Raw genomic sequence first — 21,330 nt, forward strand, 5'->3', positions numbered from 1 at the left:
ACTCAGTTGTCTACTGTGTATGATGGAATATTGAGAATACATAATGTTTGCTCCTTCTGATTTATACAATTGCATTTTTGCCTTCCACTACAGGAAAGTGACTACAGGAACTCATACACTTTCTTCGAGTCCTGTGTTCCCATAACTTATCTTGTTATATTTTATCAGTTTTTAAAATGCAAAAAAGCCAGCTGCTGAAAGAGTTAAGAAGAGTCATTAAACAAAATGATGGAAAAACACTAAAACTTACTTGCCTACAGCTTGAAATCAGTATACACAAGGAAGAATCAAACAAAATTAGCATCAAAGAGCAGTTAGGATCAGAGAGAGCCTGAGCACAAATGACGTTATTAAATGCAACACACGGAGATGAGCAGTGAAGGAAGTCTGATACCAAGACTAACACAAAACAGAAACTGAAAATATCTTTTAAAAGAGACATGCTAAAAGCAGCATAGAACTAAAACAGACAATGAACATTTCATCTCAATTTCCACCTTGAACTTGGGGGTTACAAATTTGGAATGTGACATGTGTGAAATCTTTAGCTTAAGAATACCCAGGCCCTTCTCTTGAGTAAGTGTTCTCTCTACTCTTTGTTCCTTGAGACTGCCTGAAAAGCATACAAGAAACAGAACTCTAGTTGTAATGACAGTGAACCAATTTTTGTGACTCTGTAATGGGACATCAAAGTGGAGCCGAGGCTTTCTGTTGAAGCCAAGATGAACACAGATAATAACAAACATCTGGAAAACAAAAAACTCCCTAGAGAAAAGTTGAACTGACTCTTCCACCAGTTACTATCTTTAAGCTCTTATATATTCTGTGCAGTATTCCTTTTCTTTTGCTCTAACTTCCAACTGCTTAGGAAACAAGCTGTAATTAGAGGTGGTAATGCAGTCGAACATACCTCTGCACTTGCAGATAACACAGCCGTGCTTGTTCTGCTGGAAGCCCATTGGACAGATTTTACCACAAGGCAGGTCTGGGCATTTCTTACACCGACAGATTTCACAGCCATGCTTGTTCTTCCTAGATGACCAAAATAATTTGTAAAAGGTCAGCAGGTCACTTTAATTCTCTACATGTCAAGATCTTTAAAGCAAAAGCATCCCATAAAGAAGTGACATATCAAGTAACAAAAATTATCATTAACTGTAATCCTTAGGTTCAGTGGGCCTATGGGGTCTCCATCCCTGGTATGTGCTCCTTCCACAGGACTGGCAAAATCTCAATTATCACACAGTAGGATGGAGAATGGACGACTTTCTGTCCTCCTACCCATCTGTTTTCTCCTTCTTAACTTCTGTAACAATAGGCTTTTTATATAAAAAGAAATCCTTTTCATTAATACGCAGAGCTTTCTAACACTTCACCCTATGGAGCATAACAAACAGGGTGGGTTTTTTTGGACAACTGTGTGGAGGTTTTGATTTATTTAAAGATGCAGGAACCCAGATTTTCTTATTACTAACCTTTGACAGTCTTAAAAAAAAATAAAATCACAAACATGATAATTACTCCTTAACTTTGCACTCCCTTATATGCTTTTAATACTCGCTTCTTTAGTCTCCTGTTTGTGACAAAGGTTTGTGTTAAAATAGAGATTTGTCTTCCATTACATTGTATGCTTTTGATGGTCATAACAGGCTTGGAAGTTACATAAGGTTTGCTATTTTAAAAAAGAAATTGGCACAGTAGCAGTACAGAACCAAATAAATGTACTATACAACTGCAAATCGAAATAATTTTAGCACTAGAGTAAGACCTGAAGTGAAATGGTCTTAAAGGAGTTCTTACCACAATTTCAGCCCTCTATTACCGTGTTACATACATTGTTGTTTTTAAATGTTATTAATTTCATTCAGTGCACTTTTCTGTTTACTCTGCAGACAGTGACAAGATTATGGTGCTTATTTTCAATGTTTGTTTTCTTCATTGTAAAAAAATCAAAATCATCCTAAGACTTACTAAACACTCATAATTTAAAAATACCAGCCAAACATTGTGCATAATTAAATTACATTCTACATTTAAAACCAGAATTTAAATTGAAGATTATAGTCTAGTTATCTTAATAAAATTTAAACTTCAGGTGCACAAAAATGCAAGGGAAAGATCATCCCAAAGATAGGGTTCCTAGAATACTAGAATCATAGAATAGAATCATAGAATCCTAGGGGTTGGAAGGGACCTCGAAAGATCATCTAGTCCAACCCCCCTGCCAGAGCAGGGTCACCTAGAGTACATCGCACAGGAAGGCATCAACTTGAAATCAACTTGCTTTTAAAACATCTTTGTCTTACTTCCAGCTACCATTTTATGCCCATTAATATTTGCTGTCATTTCTAAAATGCTGTTGCTGCATAGTTCACATGTATTTTCTAATGCAACTGTTTAATGCTCACTTAATTAAAAAAAAAAAAAGAAGAAAGAAGAAGAGTGTTTACAGAAATCCGTAATTTACCTCTGTAGGTCAATATGCTGAAAGAGTCATACATACAGCCTAAAAATTACTATTCTTTACAACAAGTAGAGTAATTCTGTAAGAGGCTGAAGATTATCTTTTTTATAATGCTTTCTATTTGAATACGAGGCATGTGGTTCAGTGCTGGCCTGGGGATGTCATGGCCTCAGTTGTGGCCTCTGTGATGTTTTCACTGACCTACCACAACTCCTCTGAATGGGATATGGTAGGTTGGGACAGACAGCATGCCTCGGACTGGGAAGTGCCTGGGCAAGCCATTAAGCTTAATAAATCTAGGAAATAAAGCCTATCTTATTCTCTTCTTCAACATCATAAACCTTACTATTTTTATAATTTTTTCCCACTCTTATGTGACAGTATCACACAAATTTTTAGACACTGGCTGCTACCTTCACGAGTTTAGAAAATCACTTAGATTTGTGCCCAAAATTTGTACCCTTCAACAGATTATCCTTGACACATGACTGATATTGAAAAATACTTGCACCTAGGACTAAACATCTCTGTGCCTGAAGTGCTATTGCAGCTCATGGACAATACTCATAGGCCCTTTCCTATCCTTCTCAGAAACCAAGACATCAGTTCTTTATTATAGGAAAGCATTCCAGCAAACTGAATGATTTGATTGATTTCTTCACATAAAGCTAGGCCCATCTATCTTTTTTCTCTCCAGTCCTTGATTTTCATTCAGAAGACTGAGCTGTTTCTGTGGGGATAGACAGCATTAATGCTTGTTCACACTAAAGAAGATGGGACCAACACCTTTAGATTTCCCCATGTAGTCATCTAGATTACTATTGACACATACCACAAGTTTATTAACAATAATCACCTTAAGTGCTTAGCCACGGGTATCGGCGGGATGATACTCACAGACCACACAAACGAAGGTAAGATTACACTCAAACACAGAAAACCAGTTTATCTAGGAGCCAGGTATAATAGGCTCCAGTTGTGTTTTTATCTTTCCCATTTTTAGAGATTTCTCCTTTAAGGCCTTTCAGAATAACAAAGGCCCATCCTACCCAGAGGGCAACAAGAGAAGGCAAATTGAATTATTTCAGATTTGTTGTTGTTGTTCAGAAAGGTATTCTTGATGATTTATACTGGTTTGTCAGAGTATAACCCTTAATATCTCAGGTCAAATTCACTGCAATCTGAAGGTCATCTTCCAATTATACATAAGGATCTTCCTCATTTTTGCTTTACACTTTCTTTAGAAAACCAGTTAAGTCGCAGTTAATGAGAGAGAGAAAGACTATGAAAGTCAAACCTCTAAAACCAACCAAAAAGTTTCTAAATTAATCCAAGTTCATTTATTAATTCAGTTCACATGGAACATCCAGCTTCACTGCAAAGCAGTATGAAAACATAGCACAGAAGACAATGATAAAGAGAAACCTTTGCTTAAGAAAAGAAAGTGAAAATCAGAAGTTGCAGAGTAAAAGTATATGTAAGCCGAAGTAAGGGATGTATCTTACTCAAAGTTAAGGAAGGAAACTGAACCAAAGAAAATACTGTTCTTTTTAGCAGTTATTCATGACCTGATTACTAATGAGATAGACTTAAATCAAGAACATTACTGCTAGCCACACACTGGGAGCACAGGTGTAGGAATGGAAATCCATTATCTTTATGTATCTTAAAAATATATTTACTTTTTCCTGAAGGTTCAGAATTTTAAAGGCAAAAAAATTTTTCAGTCCACCACAGATTATTAAGGCCTCTACTGTGTTCCACTGGAAGTTGTAAAACAACTGTCTGCTTTCCTCTATACAAAAATTATAGTTTAACATAGCCAAACCAGACAAACCTGCTCATTATGTGAGAGTATTTCTTCCTAAATTCATATTGATGGGAAAGGTACTGTACATTAAACTAAACGTGACACATCTACACAAACAAAACAAATTAATAGTAAATGACTTCGGTCGCTACAGTAAAACAATCTTTATCTGCAGTAGAAAAACATTTTTAACACTTGAGTGTCATGTCTACATTGGGACTACCAGTGAAGAAAACCAGTAGTAGTAAACAGAGAGGAACCAGAAGAAGAAACAAACTTGACTATGAACTACAAAGAGTACAGTTATCTGGAGTGGAAATCAAGATCTAGATCTTGGCTCATCAATATATTCAAGCTATTTTATATTCAAGTCCAAAAAGGCAATTACAAAAAAGACATTATGGACTTTATTTAATAGCTTTCTTGTATTATAACTTTTAAATATTCTAAAGCAAATAACCTTGATATAATAATTTATTTATGCACTGGTAATATTAAAATTTAAAAAAGCTTCTCCTGTTCCAAGCTGAATGATATTCAATCACACTGAGTAAACAGTAAAAAATGTTGTGGTTCATACCAACTGTCTGCTGTTACGCAAACACATGCACACACTACTCAAGCATGAGGATGAAAAAAGCGTTCTCAGGTTCTGTCCTGATGGCTTTAAGTTATTGACCCTGCTACATTCAATAAATTAAGAGCTACAGTATGGAAAAATGATAAATCCAAAGATCTAACAGCTTTAGTGAGCTCTTTAAATACTGCATTAGATTAATTTGCAAAGTTTATAAACCAGTTTGAAAAAAATAACCAGTAACTGAGTATGTTTCAGGGAAATCAGTTTTCTAAACACAAATACAAAACAGAAATAAAACAAGTGGAGAGATATAAAGTCTGGAGGCTGCCGAACTCACATCCTGTACTTGCTGCAACCTAGAGGGACCTGGACAAGCTGAAGAAGTGGGCCCAGGTGAACGTCATGTGGTGCAACAAGGCCAAGTGCAGGGTTCTGCACCTGGGCTGGGGCAACCAGAGATACGAATACAGGCTGGGGCAAGACATGCTAGAGGGCAGCCCAGTGAAAAAAGATGTAGGGGTACTAGTGGATCAAAAGCTAGACATGTGCCACCAATGTGCAGTTGCAGCCCAGAAGGCCAACTGCATCCTGGGCTGCATCGGGAGAAGTGTGGCCAGCAGACGAAGAGAGGTGATTATGCCCCTCTACTCTGCCCTGGTGAGATGCCACCTGGAGTACTGTGTCCAGCTCTGGAGCCCCCAACACAAGAAGAATGTGGAACTGTTGGATAGTGTCCAGAGGAGGGCCATGAAAATGATGAGAGGCCTGGAGCACCTCTCTTATGAAAACAGGCTGAGGGAGTTGCGGTTGTTCAGCCTGAAGAAGAGAAGGCTCTGGGGGAACCTTAGAGTGACCTTCCAACACCTAAAAGGGGCCTCTAAGAAGGCTGGGGAAGACCTGTTCACAAGGGCATGTAATGATAGAACAAGGGGTAATGGTTTCAAGCTAGAGCAGGGTAGATTTAGGTACATTTAGTTTCCTCTGTCATCTACTAAAGTTTGAATTTTGAGGACAGAAGTGAAGTTTGATTAAATCTTTGCTGTCCCTCATTTTGTCTAATTTCCATCCTATCACTTTCATAACTTTTGTTTCCTGCATATCTAATTCTGCATCTCAAGTAATAGATAGAGAATGGTATTAAATGTTATTACTTTGTTCTGCTGGACTGCTATTATGTAGGCATTTTCAAATTACACTAGGCATGCCTCAAGCATACAAGTCAAGCAACCTTTCTAACACTGAAAAAAAAAAGAATCAATGTTTTGAAGGCAAATGTATTCTTGAAACTTTTTTTTTTTTTTTAATGTGTGTGTGGCTGTGTGTTGCAGCAAATTTATGCCATTATTGTTCCTTGAGATATGAGTTTGTTTTTTGTTTGATGTAATGCCACCTCTTGTTTAGCTGCAAGCCAAATGCAAGAGCTGTACGGGCAATAAGAGAGAGAGGACAACCAGCACACTCACTTCAGTGGAACACCACTCTGTGGCTAAGAAGAGCATGAAGGTTAAAGGAAGATATAGGGCTGGTATTCTCTTTTTTTAAAAAAATCTGGCAGCTGATGGTGACAATGTCCTTACATTGCAGCTTGATTTCTGTTTTTCTAAAATCTCTGGTACCTCGCTGGTCATTTAGGTTTGACCACATTTTGATTCCCCCAAACTTTATTAAAACTGTATACTAAGAGAAGGACACACTACCCTGTAGATTACTGATAGAAAAACCTGCAGCATTTATGGACAACTGTCCAACAGAACTCTTAAATGAGTCAGAAATTAAAGGAGTATTACTGTCAAACACTAAGAGCTACAACATTAGTAAAGTTCATTACAAATTCTAAGAAAATAAATTACATATGAACATTATCTAAAGACCAGCTGTCATGAGGTAAAAAGGAAACTGCTATGAAAAGTAGGCAGTAACATGGAGTGGACCCATCAAAAATAATTTGTAAAATACACAGAGAAGCCAGCAGATTATTAAGAAATTTCTACATGACAAAAGATCTGTCCAGTTTTCACCACCTGTTCCACAAACTAGTAACTATTGCAAATCTTTCCTTTTATGGAGAAAGAACTTCAGCAACAACACAGGTTTTCAACAAATTTGCAAAGTGGTTCAATGATACCGTTTTCCACAAACCCTGTAAAGTAACTACCACAGGTGTCTCAATATAACTCCTCTGCTGTTATACCAACATTAAAAAACACTGAAATATTAGAAAATACTTTGAAAAGGATAAATGTGTGATAAAATTAAAGACTATTACATTGGTACATGCAAACAAATTTTAAAAAGCTACATGCAAGAGATGTTTTTTGTAAATAGCTTTTTCATTTTGTCAAATATTCTTTAAAAAAAAAATATTAAGCAATGCTTTGCTTTTATAATCAGCTGCCTTTTTTAGTTGCTATTTTGTAATCTATTGATGAAAATCCATTTTGAAGAATACTTTAATCTCACATCAAGTAATGACATTTCTGTTTTCCTGCATTTTCCCCTGCTTTGCCACAAAGTAAACACAAGTACCTATGCCTGGATTTTATATATTTTCAATATGTGCAGGGATTGATTAAAGATGCTTTCAGAATGAGAATACGTACAAGTATCCAAAGGGACAGTACTTGTCACATACAATGGGTTTGCACTTCTTTGGCCGCGGTCGGCACTGACAGATCTCGCAGTTGTGAACGTCAGTCTGGAAGCCGAAGGAACAGTCCAAGGAACAGCCTGAAATGAGGCCAGTGCACAGCTCCTCCCCTGCAAAGGACACATGCTGATTATCACAACGTGAAAACTGTTTACACCAGAAAACCACATCTTTAGCAGACTAAATCTTCTGTTCTCTTTTACTTCTTAACTTTTTACATACTGGTAAGCCTTTCCTTTGGACTGGTCTAATTTAAAAATATTTGACAGAATTCTCTAGTAATGACCCCAAACCATATGAGAAGACACTACAGGATGTCTTCAGTTCCAGTCAAGAACTGGAGGAGTACTACCTGGTACCCTAAAGTCACATGATTTTATGAGCAGATGCACAGCTAAAGGTGTCTAATATCCCTGACTCTGCTGGCCTTTAATAAAACATTTAAAATAATACATACTTTCAACACATTACATGGGTTCAATAGGTTTCTCTTCAATATGAAGCATCCTTATTTCTCCTCTTATTTTAAATAGAACTGAAAGGCTGGGATATATTAACAACTTTTATTCTTTATGCTGTTTGCTGTCAACTGTTTGGTGATTAAGACCTTCTTTTAAAAATTATAACTGCAATACCCCAATATGTGATATAAGCTTAGAGATGCTAGACTTAAACACCTGTCTCTTGAAGTCCACTATGATGTTTTATCAGCCTTCTGTGACATAAGGGAGATGGTGGAAGGCTGGCATCTCAATTTCTCCAGTATAAAGATAAATAATGGTCATTATATTCACTATAACTGGAATTTACAATTTTGAGAATTATCAATTTCCTTTTGTTCATCCTGAAAGAAGACGTGCCAGACAGACCACTCTTAACATACTCTGGGATGCAATGTTCATTTACTGGTTGCACAGGTGAGAGAGAACGGGACATTATTTTTGTTACATTAGGGATGCAAAACACAGGGGGAAAAAAAAGACCATTATTACAATAGTCAAAGTGAGATCCAAATAGAGAAAGAGGGAAAAACAACTGAGATTTTTCAACAGAAGAGTATGACAGGTTATATACAGAGGTTTGACTTTCAGAGTGATACTTATAGGACGGCTGATCTCCAGTTAAAACATCCACACCACTGCAAAGTGCTAGTTACACAGAGGGCAGCTGAAGAGTGCTCCTCATTCAAGCTCTGATGACCACTTTCCTTTAGAGGTATGAACACTTAGGGACAGGATTTATCCGAAGAGGAGATCAGCACATTGATGTATTCTGTGCCTTCTGTGGGTCCAAAATGTAAAGATAATCTTCACTTCTCTAACACCGTAATATACTGAAGGCAGACCACAGAAGGAATTTTGCTTTACTTAAATGTTTTCTATTTTTGTAATGTTGCATTTAAGACTGCAAAATGCAGACTTAAACAGATGTGGTTAAGCGAAGTTGTTCCTTCTCTACCAGGTTAATGCTCATTTGGTAAAGGAGGCATGCTCCTTAGTACGACAGAGTGAAACTGAAGCCTCTGAGCTAACTAGCAAATTCACTGTCTACTTCTGCAGTAGAATTTGGGCGTACAAGTGCAATGCAACGTAAGGGCCTTATTATACCGAACAACAGTTCTCAGTTGAAGCAGGATGAAGATCATCAGGTTCACTGGCTCCCACCTCTCCACTTTTATGTAGATTTGATGTCTGAAGTGAAGAGGGTGCAAGTTTTTTTGTCATTCAGGAAAGAATACAGAAAAATAAATGACAGATTCCTTCACAACCTCTAGAAATTGTCATTCTCAGCAGAGCACTACTGCCACAAAATGTAAGCATTTACTCTTAGTCAGATATAACCTCTGCACAGCAATGATAACCCTTATCTCAGGTTCTTACTTCAGTTGGAGAGAAACACATATAAAGAGACCTTCATGAAGTCTTACGAAGTTTTTGAAGAATATTATTCAGGCTGATACATAAAGAATACTAGATCTTTTTAATATGTAGGCACTAATGCTGATTTAAAAACATAATGCAGAGGAAGCCCTGAAACTCTTCTCTGGTAAAGAGTGATGTATGTGTAACATAAAGAAAAACACTCCTTGAAGCAAGTTAAAGTAATGAGAATTTGCCTTTAATTTATGAGCTTTTACACTAGAATGTCTATACACAATTATTGCCTGACAGCATATAGTGATAATAAAATTAACTAAACTTTTCACTATGCATAACTTTATAATGTAGTAATGATTTTTAAAGTTAGACTTGAACTTTATGAATGTATTGAAAAGTACACACACCTACACTGGAATATCTCAAAAAATAATTAATTTCAGTTATGACCTTTGATACTATCTAAGTTATGATATCTCCTGCAGATGCTCAGAACTGATCAATGAATAATCCTGGAATTGCACAGGTTGAATCTATCAGAACCACTCGTTTTCTGAAACATACTTTGTTATGGAGATAAAGTGTTTAGGGGGCTGTTCATAAACATCAGGCTGATGGAAGACAGGTCAAAGAAAAAGAAGGTGAAAATGCAAAATACCATAAAAAATCTGGCTATGTCCAATGTACAGGGAAAGCTTGCTGAAGTCAATATAGACCACTCTTCAACACTGAATTTACTATTCTAACGTGAATGCTATACAAGGAAATCAGAATAATCTCCAAAGATCTCTGCTGACAGACTTTCTAATAAAAACAATTCCTTCTGAGAAGATGATTGTTACTAAAATTAACACTTCATCATGCTTAAATTTCAGGTATTATGACATTACAAGCTTTGGAAATTGATTTTAAATAGTTTTGAAAAAAATTCTCTATGAAGAAATGTATTGCAATGAAAATCAGAAAGTAAATTCTGCTCTGATTTCTGAGTTCATATACAATCATTTAAATTTCTCCTACTGAAACATTTTAACAATTACAGACAGTCTCAAACTGAAATCTGGGACACAGACACAGGTTAATGTCAGCTACACAGACCTGTTGAAAAACCCTAGTCCAGGGTTTTAAACTGGGTGTTTTTTTCAGAAAACAGAATGAGCCACCCATTTTAGAAAGCAGAGTGTAGCTCTCAGAGAAAGAAGGAAAGGGAGGAAGGGAGGAAGGGAGGAAGGGAGGAAGGGAGGAAGGGAGGAAGGGAGGAAGGGAGGAAGGGAGGAAGGGAGGAAAGGAAGAAAGAAGAAAGAAAGAAAGAAAGAAAGAAAGAAAGAAAGAAAGAAAGAAAGAAAGAAAGAAAGAAAGAAAGAAAGAAAGAAAGAAAGAAAGAAAGAAAGAAAGAAAGAAAGAAAGAAAGAAAGAAAGAAAGAAAGAAAGAAAGAAAGAAAGAAAGAAAGAAAGAAAGAAAGAAAGAAAGAAAGAAAGACATCACAAGTCTCAAGATTGAAAAGTGAATCAAATTCAGAGTATGGAATTGTTATCCTGACAGTATTTCTATAGCTTGAACTATCGCTTTAAATTCATCATTAATAAAATAATCACAAGTTCATTACACAAGGATACATAAAAACAGATTTTCTGCTAAGGTTTTGCATTTCAAAAGACAAGTACTAAAGAATAAAGAGAATTAGTTCATGAAAGTCAACTGCAATGAACTGAGGAAATCTATTGTGGCAAAACATTAGGAGGTTACTTGTTTGGGGGTTTTTTCCACCTCTGCTTAGATAAATGTAATCATGAACCGGAATCCCAAATCATGGAATGTATTTGCAGAGCAGAGATCCTGTCCTAGCTGGGCTAATAACTGCTTCAAAACTGTACCAAAGGGTAATCAGACAGTCTGAAAGGAAAGGATAGGAAACATTTGAAAAGTTAACGCGGATGGAAAACTGCCTTTCAGAGTTCTAGAGAACTGCATTATGCATCTTCACATCACTGCAACTCTAACAGAATGGGGTCAAGCTTCTGATCATATAGTATAAACTATCTTTATGTCTCTGATTAGTTCTAATGGCATCACCCAGGGAACTAAACTAATGGTTGGCTACGGGATAGAAGATCACAACAGAAAAGGAAACCAATTGAAGGGAAAACATTGTGCTGCTAAGGGAAATACCTGTCTGGAGAATAGAGTTCTTCTTTGTGAGTAGCAGAAATATTTTTATTAATATTTCTTATGAAATATAGAATGCGTCAATGAGGTAGTGTCAAAACAGAAAACAATCCTACACAAGGTAACAGGAGGGCTTAGGGGGATAAAAGAATAATAGTGGGGTGAAATATAATACTGAAAATGTGTAAGGTTGTGCCACCCATACGGAATAAACAATAATTTGTGCTACAAACTGAGAGTTCAGGCACAGGATATTTGTTGATCTCAGAATGATACTGAGGTGATATGACTTTAGAAGAAGACCATATGTTCCTGAATGTCTCAGGCTAATATAACTGTATTTTTACCACAAATATTTAGCTTTTTAATGTGAGGATAGACATTAGCTGAAACGCCATAAAATTCTGGAAGAATTTCAACTGAATTCAGTACAGCAGAAGGCTAGGACAATAATAACAGAAAGGCTGTCTGCCATCAACCAATGACATCTTTAAAATAGACTCCTGCTAGGAACGAACATGCAGTGAATACACCTAGGAATGAATCCAGCCCACACAACAAGACCATGCAGATTGATTTTCCATGCGCAACCACGACTGCAAAAGCAGCAGCAAAGCCAGTTACCAACAGGTCCATGTTTCTAGGCAGTGTTTTCACTAGATCTCATAATAGTGGCAAAAGCTACTGCTTTATACACTTTGACCCCTTCAAACACTGTAGTTCTAGCAAATACTTAGTAACTTCTCGTATTAGCGAACAAATCAATATTAGCACCAAAGTTTCTAAACCTGGTCACAATTGCCCATAAACTCATTTTAAATACAGTAATTTATTTCTCTCCCTCTCTTTCCCTGCTCACAAACAGTTTAATACACACAGAAAATAATAAAATAAATATTAAAGTTTCAGAAGAGCATGATATTGTTTAAGGGGAATCTGTTTGGGATATGGGGGATGGGACAACACTCTGAAGAAGAAAGTCTCAAGAACAGATGATTACCAAGATATCATGAAGCTCTACACAGCACACTGCACACAAACTATGTGGTGTTTATAACTCATTTCCACTAAGTACCTTATTCTCAATGCTAACACCAACTCTTGTTTTAAAAAGATTGTCTGATCACTGTAAGACTGAGTCACTGGCTGGTAAATGAAAGAAAGGTATGTACAAAAACCAGCGTGTAAGAGCAGGTTATATACTGACGTGACCTACTATATTCCAGGGCCCATTCTGCAAATAAAACAACAAAATTCTGTCCCAGGATATGCAATGTTAGCAATCTCTGCATGTGCGAGGATTCACTCAGCAGTCCAGTATTTCAGACACAAAGCAATCTCTCCTTCTCAGGTATGGTATCTTAGAGACAACGTTTCACAAAAGGAATCACAATTCTCTGGCCTAAATTAAAACCATCAGATGCATGATTTATTCCTGACTTCAGAGTGCTCACGTCCCCACCTTGCATGAACCTATGAATATTTGGAGTGTTATAAAATATTGCTCAAAAATGAAACTGAAAAGTAAACAAAATTCAATTCCATGAATTGCATGTTTAGGTCTAAAAAAGATCTTCAGTTTGAACCTATAATAGCTTGATTGTAATTCCAGCTAACTCTTGCTGAAAAAAAAAAGACTTCTCAATTTACTTCTTCTAGCATACATATGCCATACAAAAAACTCCAAGCTCTTAGGCTGGGATATTTGTTTTTCCTCAATTCGTTTTTTTTCAATGTATGGACACACTGATAATTGTACTGTAAAGACTGAAAGCCATCTTAGTGTAAGAACTTTTAAAAATGCATTCTAGAGATGCATAGGCTGTTAAAATACTTTCAGTTTTCAATTCTCTAGTTCACAGATAAAATACAACTGCCAGAGAATATTCACAGATACCTGACAAGAATTATGTTGGTATTTCAACTTGGCTCAGGCAGGTGTCCATTTTTTGAAAATTTGTAGCATGGCTACACAAAGCTAGCTACATACCTTTACCATCATTATTTTCTTGACGCTGAGGCTAGATTGTATCAGGAGAACTGTTTCACAGTACCTTTATAATTAAGCACTCCTCAGCCGTCCTCTCGGTGTGGATTGCTACTGCTGGTTAATCTTCAGGGGTGGGGATCTGGGGAGGCAAATTTATGAAGGAGAAAACTAGGTTACTTATCAGTAACTGGAATTCTCTGAATATATTGCCTCCACAGATCCACACTAACCCTCCCTCCTTTTGTTAGAATTCACTCATGATTCACAATAGCTGGATAAAAATGAAGGGACTGGGCACTGTGATGCTAGAAAACCCTGTTTAAAAAAAAAATCTGATGAGTCTGTTAAGGCAAATTACCCACTTGGACACTTTCTCTAAACAACTCTAGGATTCACATACAACAAATGACTTCATGAAAATGGATTTGTAGCAGTGATATCTCAAAGGTAGAATTAATGGAAAATGAGAAACCTTCAATAAACCTTCTAGCAGCACATTCGGGTGTTTTTTTTTGCCCACAAGTCAAGTGAAGTTCTTATCTGCTTCTATTGCATTAGATCTATTGTAAGCATTACTAAACCAAATATATTGTTGTAATCTTAAGAGAGGTCTGCCAAAGACTTTTATTGTAGTGAGAAGAGAGATAATATTTACTTGGCCTGAGGTGTTCATCCTAATTCCACTCTCTTCAGGGACCACTTTCACTATTTTCCACATGTGTATTTTGGGTTAATATTTCACTTCTACTTAGAATATGTATTTTCTTTCTGATCTAAGCCTTAAATTTTTAAGTAACATGCTTCATCTCAATTTTCCATGGCTGTATTTCAATAGCTATTTTTCTTCACATGACTGCAAAAGGATAATAAAGCATTGTTTTTCTGCCAGGTCTACAAAATTATTCAAAAATCCAAGATGCACCCTACTTGCACTAAGGGAGAGTACCTGGACTGTCTTTGTTCACACAATCATTTTTTCCCATGAAATTTGTAGCTAAATCAAGGCAACAATGGGAGATAATTGTAATTAAAATAGACAATGTTACCTATTTCTATTTTCCTTTACTATTTCCAGCAATTTTTCCTTTTTTGAAGTGTACATTTTGCGTGATTTGTGTGTGGGATTATTTTTTCTACCAAAGTTTGATATCAAAATAGACATAACACATGTGGATGGTCGCACTCACAGAGTTGCGGTCAAAGGCTTGATGTCTAAGTGGAGATCAGTGATGAGTGGTGTTCCTCAAGCATCACTACTGGGACTGTGTGGATGGTGTGATTGAGTGCACTCTCAGCAAGTTTGTTGACAACACCCAAGCTGTGTGGTGTGGTCAACATACTGCAGGGAAGAGAGGCCATCCAGAGGAACCTTGACAGGCTTGAATGGTGGGCCTGTGCAAACTGCAATAAGTTCAATAAGGCCCAGTGCACAGTCCTGCACCTGGGTCAGGGAAATGCCAAGCACAAATACAGATTGGGCAGAGAATGGATTGAGAACAGCCTTGAGGAGAAGGACTTGGGGATGTTGGTTGATGGAAAGCTCAATATGAGCCCACAATGTGTGCTTGCAGCCCAGAAAGCCAACAATGTTCTGGGTTGCATCAAAAGAACTGTGGTCAGCAGGTCAAAGGAAGTGATTCTCCTCCTCTGCTCTGCTCTCAGGAGACCTCATCTAGAGTACTGTGTCCAGTTCTGGAGCCCCAAACACAGAAAAGACATGGACCTGCTGGAGCAAGTCCAGAGGAGGGCCACAAAGATGATCAGAGGGCTGGAGCACCCCTCCTATGAAGACAGGCTGAGAGCTGCAGCTGTTCAGCCTGCAAAAGAGGAGTTTCCAGGGAGACCTTATAGGGGCCTTCCAGTACCTGAAGGAGGCCTACAGGAAATCTGAGGAGGAATTTTTTACAAGGGTATGTAGTAATAGGACAAGGGGTAATGGTTTTAAGCTGAAAGAGAGTACATTTAGGCTAGTGTGAGGGTGGTGAGACAATGGAACAGGTTGCCCAGGAAGTTATGGATGATCCATCCCTGAAGGTGTTAAAGGCCAGGTTGGATGTGGCTTTGGGCAACCTGATCTACTGGAAGGTGTCCCTGCCCACAGCAGGGAGGTTGGAACTAGATGATCTTTAAGGTCCTTCCAACCCAAACTGATCTATGATCCTATGTGTGTGTTTTTTTTTTTAAATGGCCAAAATCAGCATAGAGTTTTGAAGCATTCAGAACACACCCCTGAGTATGGATTATTTACAGGAATGAAGGAATTAAATATTTACATTTTAGCCAGGAAGAATGAAAGGCTAGTAAAACCCATCCCAAACTTACTAGGGAATGATTACCACTTAGAAAAATGATGAGATGTATTCTTCCGTGGTAGTCACTGCAAAGTTTTTCTTAGGCTTTTTCCTATCACTCCATACACTTTTCTGACTTAACTGCTGCTATTTATAGAGAGCCCACAGATGCATCTGCCTAACTTTTCTCAACCTTTCAATCCTGCCTTTGAATGTCTACATAACTAAATCAAATGTCACACTGCCAAACTCAAACTCCATGTCAGAATTCCGCTCTACGTCATAAGCTGTAAAGAGAGATGGTGTGACTTGCCAGAATATTGATATCCATGCTGCAGAGTATAGAGTGAATGGCACCACCTCCTTTATAAGTCTGTGGTAGAATACATTTTCTTCTAATTTAAGGAAAAGGTATCAACACTTCCAAAAATATTCATAGAATCATAGAATGGTTTGGGTTGGAACAGACCTTAAAGATCATCTAGATACAATGTATCTACATAGCATGTGTTTGGGAGAAAGGGGTGGTTGTTTGACTAGGAAAATGTGCAAACACATAATACATCAAGATTTCTAATTTTTGAATAGGGATTTCATGGTTTGACTTGACTGATTAAAGATAACACACCACACAGAGTGGATGGTGGGGCACTATGATGTGCAGGGAAAACAACTCATCTCAGTCTTCTACAATTGTGCCTCTCCATAGGCAGTATGGCAGTAATTAAATTGCATTACAGTTGCATCACGTAACTGCAAAGGTAAGCCTTCTAAATGAAAGAAAAAATAGTAAATTGACAGCAATGATTTGATTTAATTCCATTTTAGTAAGATTTGAAAGGTTTAAAAATACTAAAGCCATACAATTATACCCTGAACAGAACCTCAAATGCAATTCATTTGGAGTAAAATGCAACAGTCTAAGTTGTAGGCGAGATTTTAAAGCCTTTTTCTCTTTCATGAAAACAACACAGGGAATACACAAGGCATGATAAAATACTGTCCCTCACTGCAGATTCTCACTGAAGAATGATTTAGCGTTCAGCAGCATCTATCAGATTTTAAATCCTATGTTACTGCAATCAGCTAGAATTATTCAATGTGCCTGTTAGTCGTTGGAGCAACAGGAGTCTTGCCTCACAGACATCACAAACAGCTGATCCCTGGTTTTGTTTCATTCCCCTCATGTACTCCTCCTTCTAAAGACTTCAATACAATTCAGTGCACCCTATGAAAGCAAAGGCCTAAACACTTAAAACACAACAGTAATTGCTGCACCCTACAAGTAAAAATTTTTTGCTTATTTACTTTTTCTACTTGTTTCTTGTTTTTGTGTCATATCTTACTTCCCTTGCCTCCATGCTTTTCCTACTTTTTTTAGTTTTATTCTTGGTACTTAGCAGTGGTTCTTTCTATATCCTGGATTATACTTTTTTCCTTTTACTCTCATGTAGAAGCTTTAGCTTCTATCCTCTCCCAGTCTGTATGATTATTCTTTCTCCCTCATTATTTGTTGTTCCACCTCTACCTACTACTCTACCCTTCATATCTATCTGTGCTCACTCTTTGGCCAGTGGTAGGTTTTTTCCTCCCTTATCTTACAACTGTGGACTGCCTCTGCTTTTTTTTTAAATTTTATTTTACTATACAGCGTGGAGGTTTTCATTGCGTGTTGTTACAGCATGGTTTTGCATTCACTACAAAAACAGGAAGAATAAAGGACAAAGTTTTTAAACTACTTTTAAAATTGTATTCTACACATTTTATTATTTGCTTCTTTCTTCTCATTCTGTAGAAGGCTTGACTCAAGCTGGATAAACTTGAAACTGAATTATAATAAAGCATCAAACATGTTTAATGATATCATACTTAGATAATTATTTCTAATATATAAATGTGTTGTACTGATTTCTGGCTACAGCAATGTAAATGAAGGTAATAATGAGGAACAATTTACAGCTTTACTCTATGTTCTTACTTATTTGTCAAGTTGATTTTATTTTGGCTGAAATATATTGAAGTATAACGAATCTTCAGCAGAGATATCTAAAGAGAAATTAGCAAAAAAGGAAACATTATTGGACAGAGATTGGTAGAATTAGGATGTTATGACTCCAAATAATACTGGGGAGCAGGTGGGCCTCCTTTACTCAGACACTTTAAATATGGCTCAGTTGAGCAGCTTAGACCAGCAAGTGCCAAGTGGGTGCAGTATAAAGATTGTTCCCAGAAGTCCACATGAGTCTACATGAGCTAAAGGTAATATACATCCTCACATTCTTAGAAAACCAAGATGCAACTAAACCGGTTTGGACACGGCGGTATGGAGGATCTCAAACGGCAGAGAACCAGGCCAGTATATTTTCAGCACATTTGACCTAAACTCCTTTCTTACTGCTCACACACTCATTTGTCTAGAGCCTTGAAAACGAGAGACATTACTTGAAAATTCTATTACATTACAGAAAAATTCTATTTCTGTCATCTTGACTGATAACCACCAAGTGATGAAGACTTTCAAGCTGTTATTTTTCTTCACTTCTTTAGAAAATAAAGGTTTCTGCTCTCTGAATGACTGAAGAGATTTTTAAGCACTCTACAGTTCAAGCTATTTAACTGCAAAAGAGATGACAGATGAGTGATACTATTAAGTTGCTCCAGACATTCTGCTACAGCAAAATTAAAATAATTTAAAGAGAAATAATTTCAAACCTGGCAAGAGAAAAATTGCCATGAAGAGGTTCTTAAGCACTATTTAATCAGAAACACTCCAAACAAAACCAGAGACTTCCTGGGATGGGGTGTGTGTACATGATCAGTCTGGTAATCTGGGGTGATGGGTATCCTGTGCACCAAACTGGAGAGAAAGATTGCACTCACAGGCATAGATAATTAAATTTGCCAAATTTGTCCATCCTCTTGTTTGAATCTAACTCCTTGATCAATTTAACAACAATAAAAAAGGAAGGAAAATGAAATTACAAAGATAAAAGCAGAACCTCACACTTCTAATTTTGTCAAGAAGAACCATGTAAGGCATGTTTATGATAGTTTGGATGCAGTCTATGGAAAGTTGCCCTTGCAGTGAATACAACTTGTAATCAAAGGTGTTATTTCTGTATTGCCATGATGCTTGTCAAATATTTACTTGTTATTAAGATGTTCTGTCCTTTACCTTATGGAAATAAAAACATATTCACTTTTCCCCAGAAAAGAAGTTTAAAATGCCACAACAACCCCTCTTCTTGGTCCTTAAGCAAAACACTGATCCAAACCTAAAACTCTTTACTTTGTGCCAATTAAGAGTTTTATTTTGACCATATCTACTGGGGATCCCTAAAATAGTCATATTGGTTTAAAAAATGGCTGAAAATGGGTAGACTGAAATACAAAGAAGAACAGAGTAATACTTCAGTTGTGAAAGCCTCAGAAGCTACAAGGAAGATGCAGAACTACAACAAAATTACGAAGAGAGTTTAAACTCACTCCAAGGCTGGGCTGTCAGCCAGAATGATGCATCCTGCATCTGAGACTAGTACTCCATAGGTGACCTTTGTTAGGTAATTCCAACAACCAACAGAACCTTGCTTTGTATTTCATCTGTAATCATCTAATTCTTAAGGAAACATTCAGAAAATATATTATTGCTGCTTCACTGATACATGGGAAGTTGTAACAAGGCACAGTGATTTTCCATGGGGAAGAAATGTTCAAGCCTGCAGAAATACTAATGAAAGTATTTATATAGATATAAAATTTCTATATGTAACAGAAATATAAGAATACAAATACAGTAATATGTTATAGAAATAAAATTATATATATATGTTTGTATTTACACAAACACATTCCCCCCCATACACACCCCGGCATATGATTTTCAAACATTTATCCTCAAAACCTAAGTTTTGAGGGAAAATAGCTAAGTTGAAAACAGGCTGTATAACAACAGGGGGTTCTGAAGTGCACAAACCTAGATGCTCTTACACTCTTTATATACACAGAGGAAAACGAAATGTGGAAATCTTATCAGACTTCTCAAAGTCTGAATAAATGTTAAGTGTTACCTTTTTTACCTAGCTGTTAATTTTTACCTGAAGTCAGACATTTCATGTGTTCCTCCAAACACATTTTAAGCAAGCAAACAAGCAATGTCAGAAATCAGGAATTTATCCTCAAAAGATGAACAACTATCAAGCACACACATACTAACACAACATATAATCAACATAATGAATGGAAAAAACAGCATCCGAGCATTTTCAGATACAGCTTGATAAAAAAGGTAGAAGCCACTGTATTTTTGCATACTCACTAGTTTTGCACTGACAAATGCGGCAACCATTTTGGTCCAGTTTGAAGCTGTAGATACAGTCTTTTTCAGTCAAAGTGCAGTTTACCAAAATCTCACAGGTGGGCGGACCTATTGTGATGTATGTTGGTTCTGAAGGTAAAAAAAATAAGGGAAATACATTTGAGATGACTTGAGTATTTTAATTAAGTTCACAAAAAAGCATACACAGTGCAATAGTGAAGAGAACAAAATTAATTAAATTTGCTTCTGATTGGTGAATGTTCTCGGTACTTCTGAAACAACAGAAGAAACAGACTTTGCTTTGAAGTAATATACACTCATCACAAAGAATATAAAGCAGCATAAAATTTTTGAAATGTGGAAACAGGAAAAAATTACTACATTTTTTTGGTTCACTATGAAATCAGCTTTCCCGCAAATACAGTTCAAAACCTAATGCAAAATACTTATTTTGCCCACTTTTTTCCAAAAGTATTTAATAAAAACTTTTAAGCAGGTTTGTTGTTTTTTTTTTTCACTTTAGAAACTTTCTCCAAAGCTCAGCTGATAGATACTACCAAGCTGCAAACCAAAGCATGTGACTCAGTAGATCACATCTTTCTCCATGTGAATAAGATCACTTCTACTGAAATTTAAAGCAGAAGAGACTCTGAATACCAAAAGGGAGTGCAAGATCCACTGCATGTGAAAGATCTCTGGAAACCATTTAATGTATCTATTCATTGAAAACATAACTTAGAATATACTTTTCACTACCAGATTATATTTTCTGAAGTTGAGGAAATTGTCAATTACGAGGTATTTATGAACAATATCATGCTTACTTTTGGCTATCATTTAAATATATTGCAGTATGAAAATTGTTTTAACACATATGGTAGCCAGAAGTATTAATGTTTTACTATATGAAGTTCAAATACATTGAAAGGCAGATTTTGCCATCCTTACTTACGGCAGCTAGTCTTTACTCTCAGACTGAAGGTAAAATACTACTCAATGTAGATTAAGTTGTTAGAAGTATACACTGTTAACCAAAAACCAAATTTCTTTCCTATTGGCTCCATGTCCAGCAAGCAGATTTTGCACCCATGCCTTCCAGTCAAGTGACAATTTTGCTATTACGAGAAGGAGCTTTTCTGCTTGCATTGTCTTTGACAATTTCTAGCTTCTATAGCTTCTCCCCAACCCT

General features: G+C 36.7%; 1 protein-coding gene across 2 annotated transcripts in view; it reads right to left on the reverse strand.

Annotated features, from left to right (window-relative positions):
* The window catches only part of CRIM1 (cysteine rich transmembrane BMP regulator 1), a 182,935-nt gene that overhangs the window by 22,022 nt on the left and 139,583 nt on the right, over positions 1 to 21,330 (reverse strand). For both annotated transcript variants that reach the window (XM_051613738.1, XM_051613737.1), the window contains 3 exons: positions 20,142 to 20,270; positions 7,455 to 7,611; positions 911 to 1,032 (listed from right to left, as the gene is read on the reverse strand). In XM_051613738.1, the coding sequence (XP_051469698.1) occupies positions 911 to 1,032; positions 7,455 to 7,611; positions 20,142 to 20,270 (408 nt within the window). The remainder of the gene's footprint in view (positions 1 to 910; positions 1,033 to 7,454; positions 7,612 to 20,141; positions 20,271 to 21,330) is intronic.

The sequence above is a fragment of the Apus apus genome, chromosome 3 (assembly GCF_020740795.1).
Source record: "Apus apus isolate bApuApu2 chromosome 3, bApuApu2.pri.cur, whole genome shotgun sequence".
NCBI lineage: Eukaryota > Metazoa > Chordata > Aves > Apodiformes > Apodidae > Apus > Apus apus.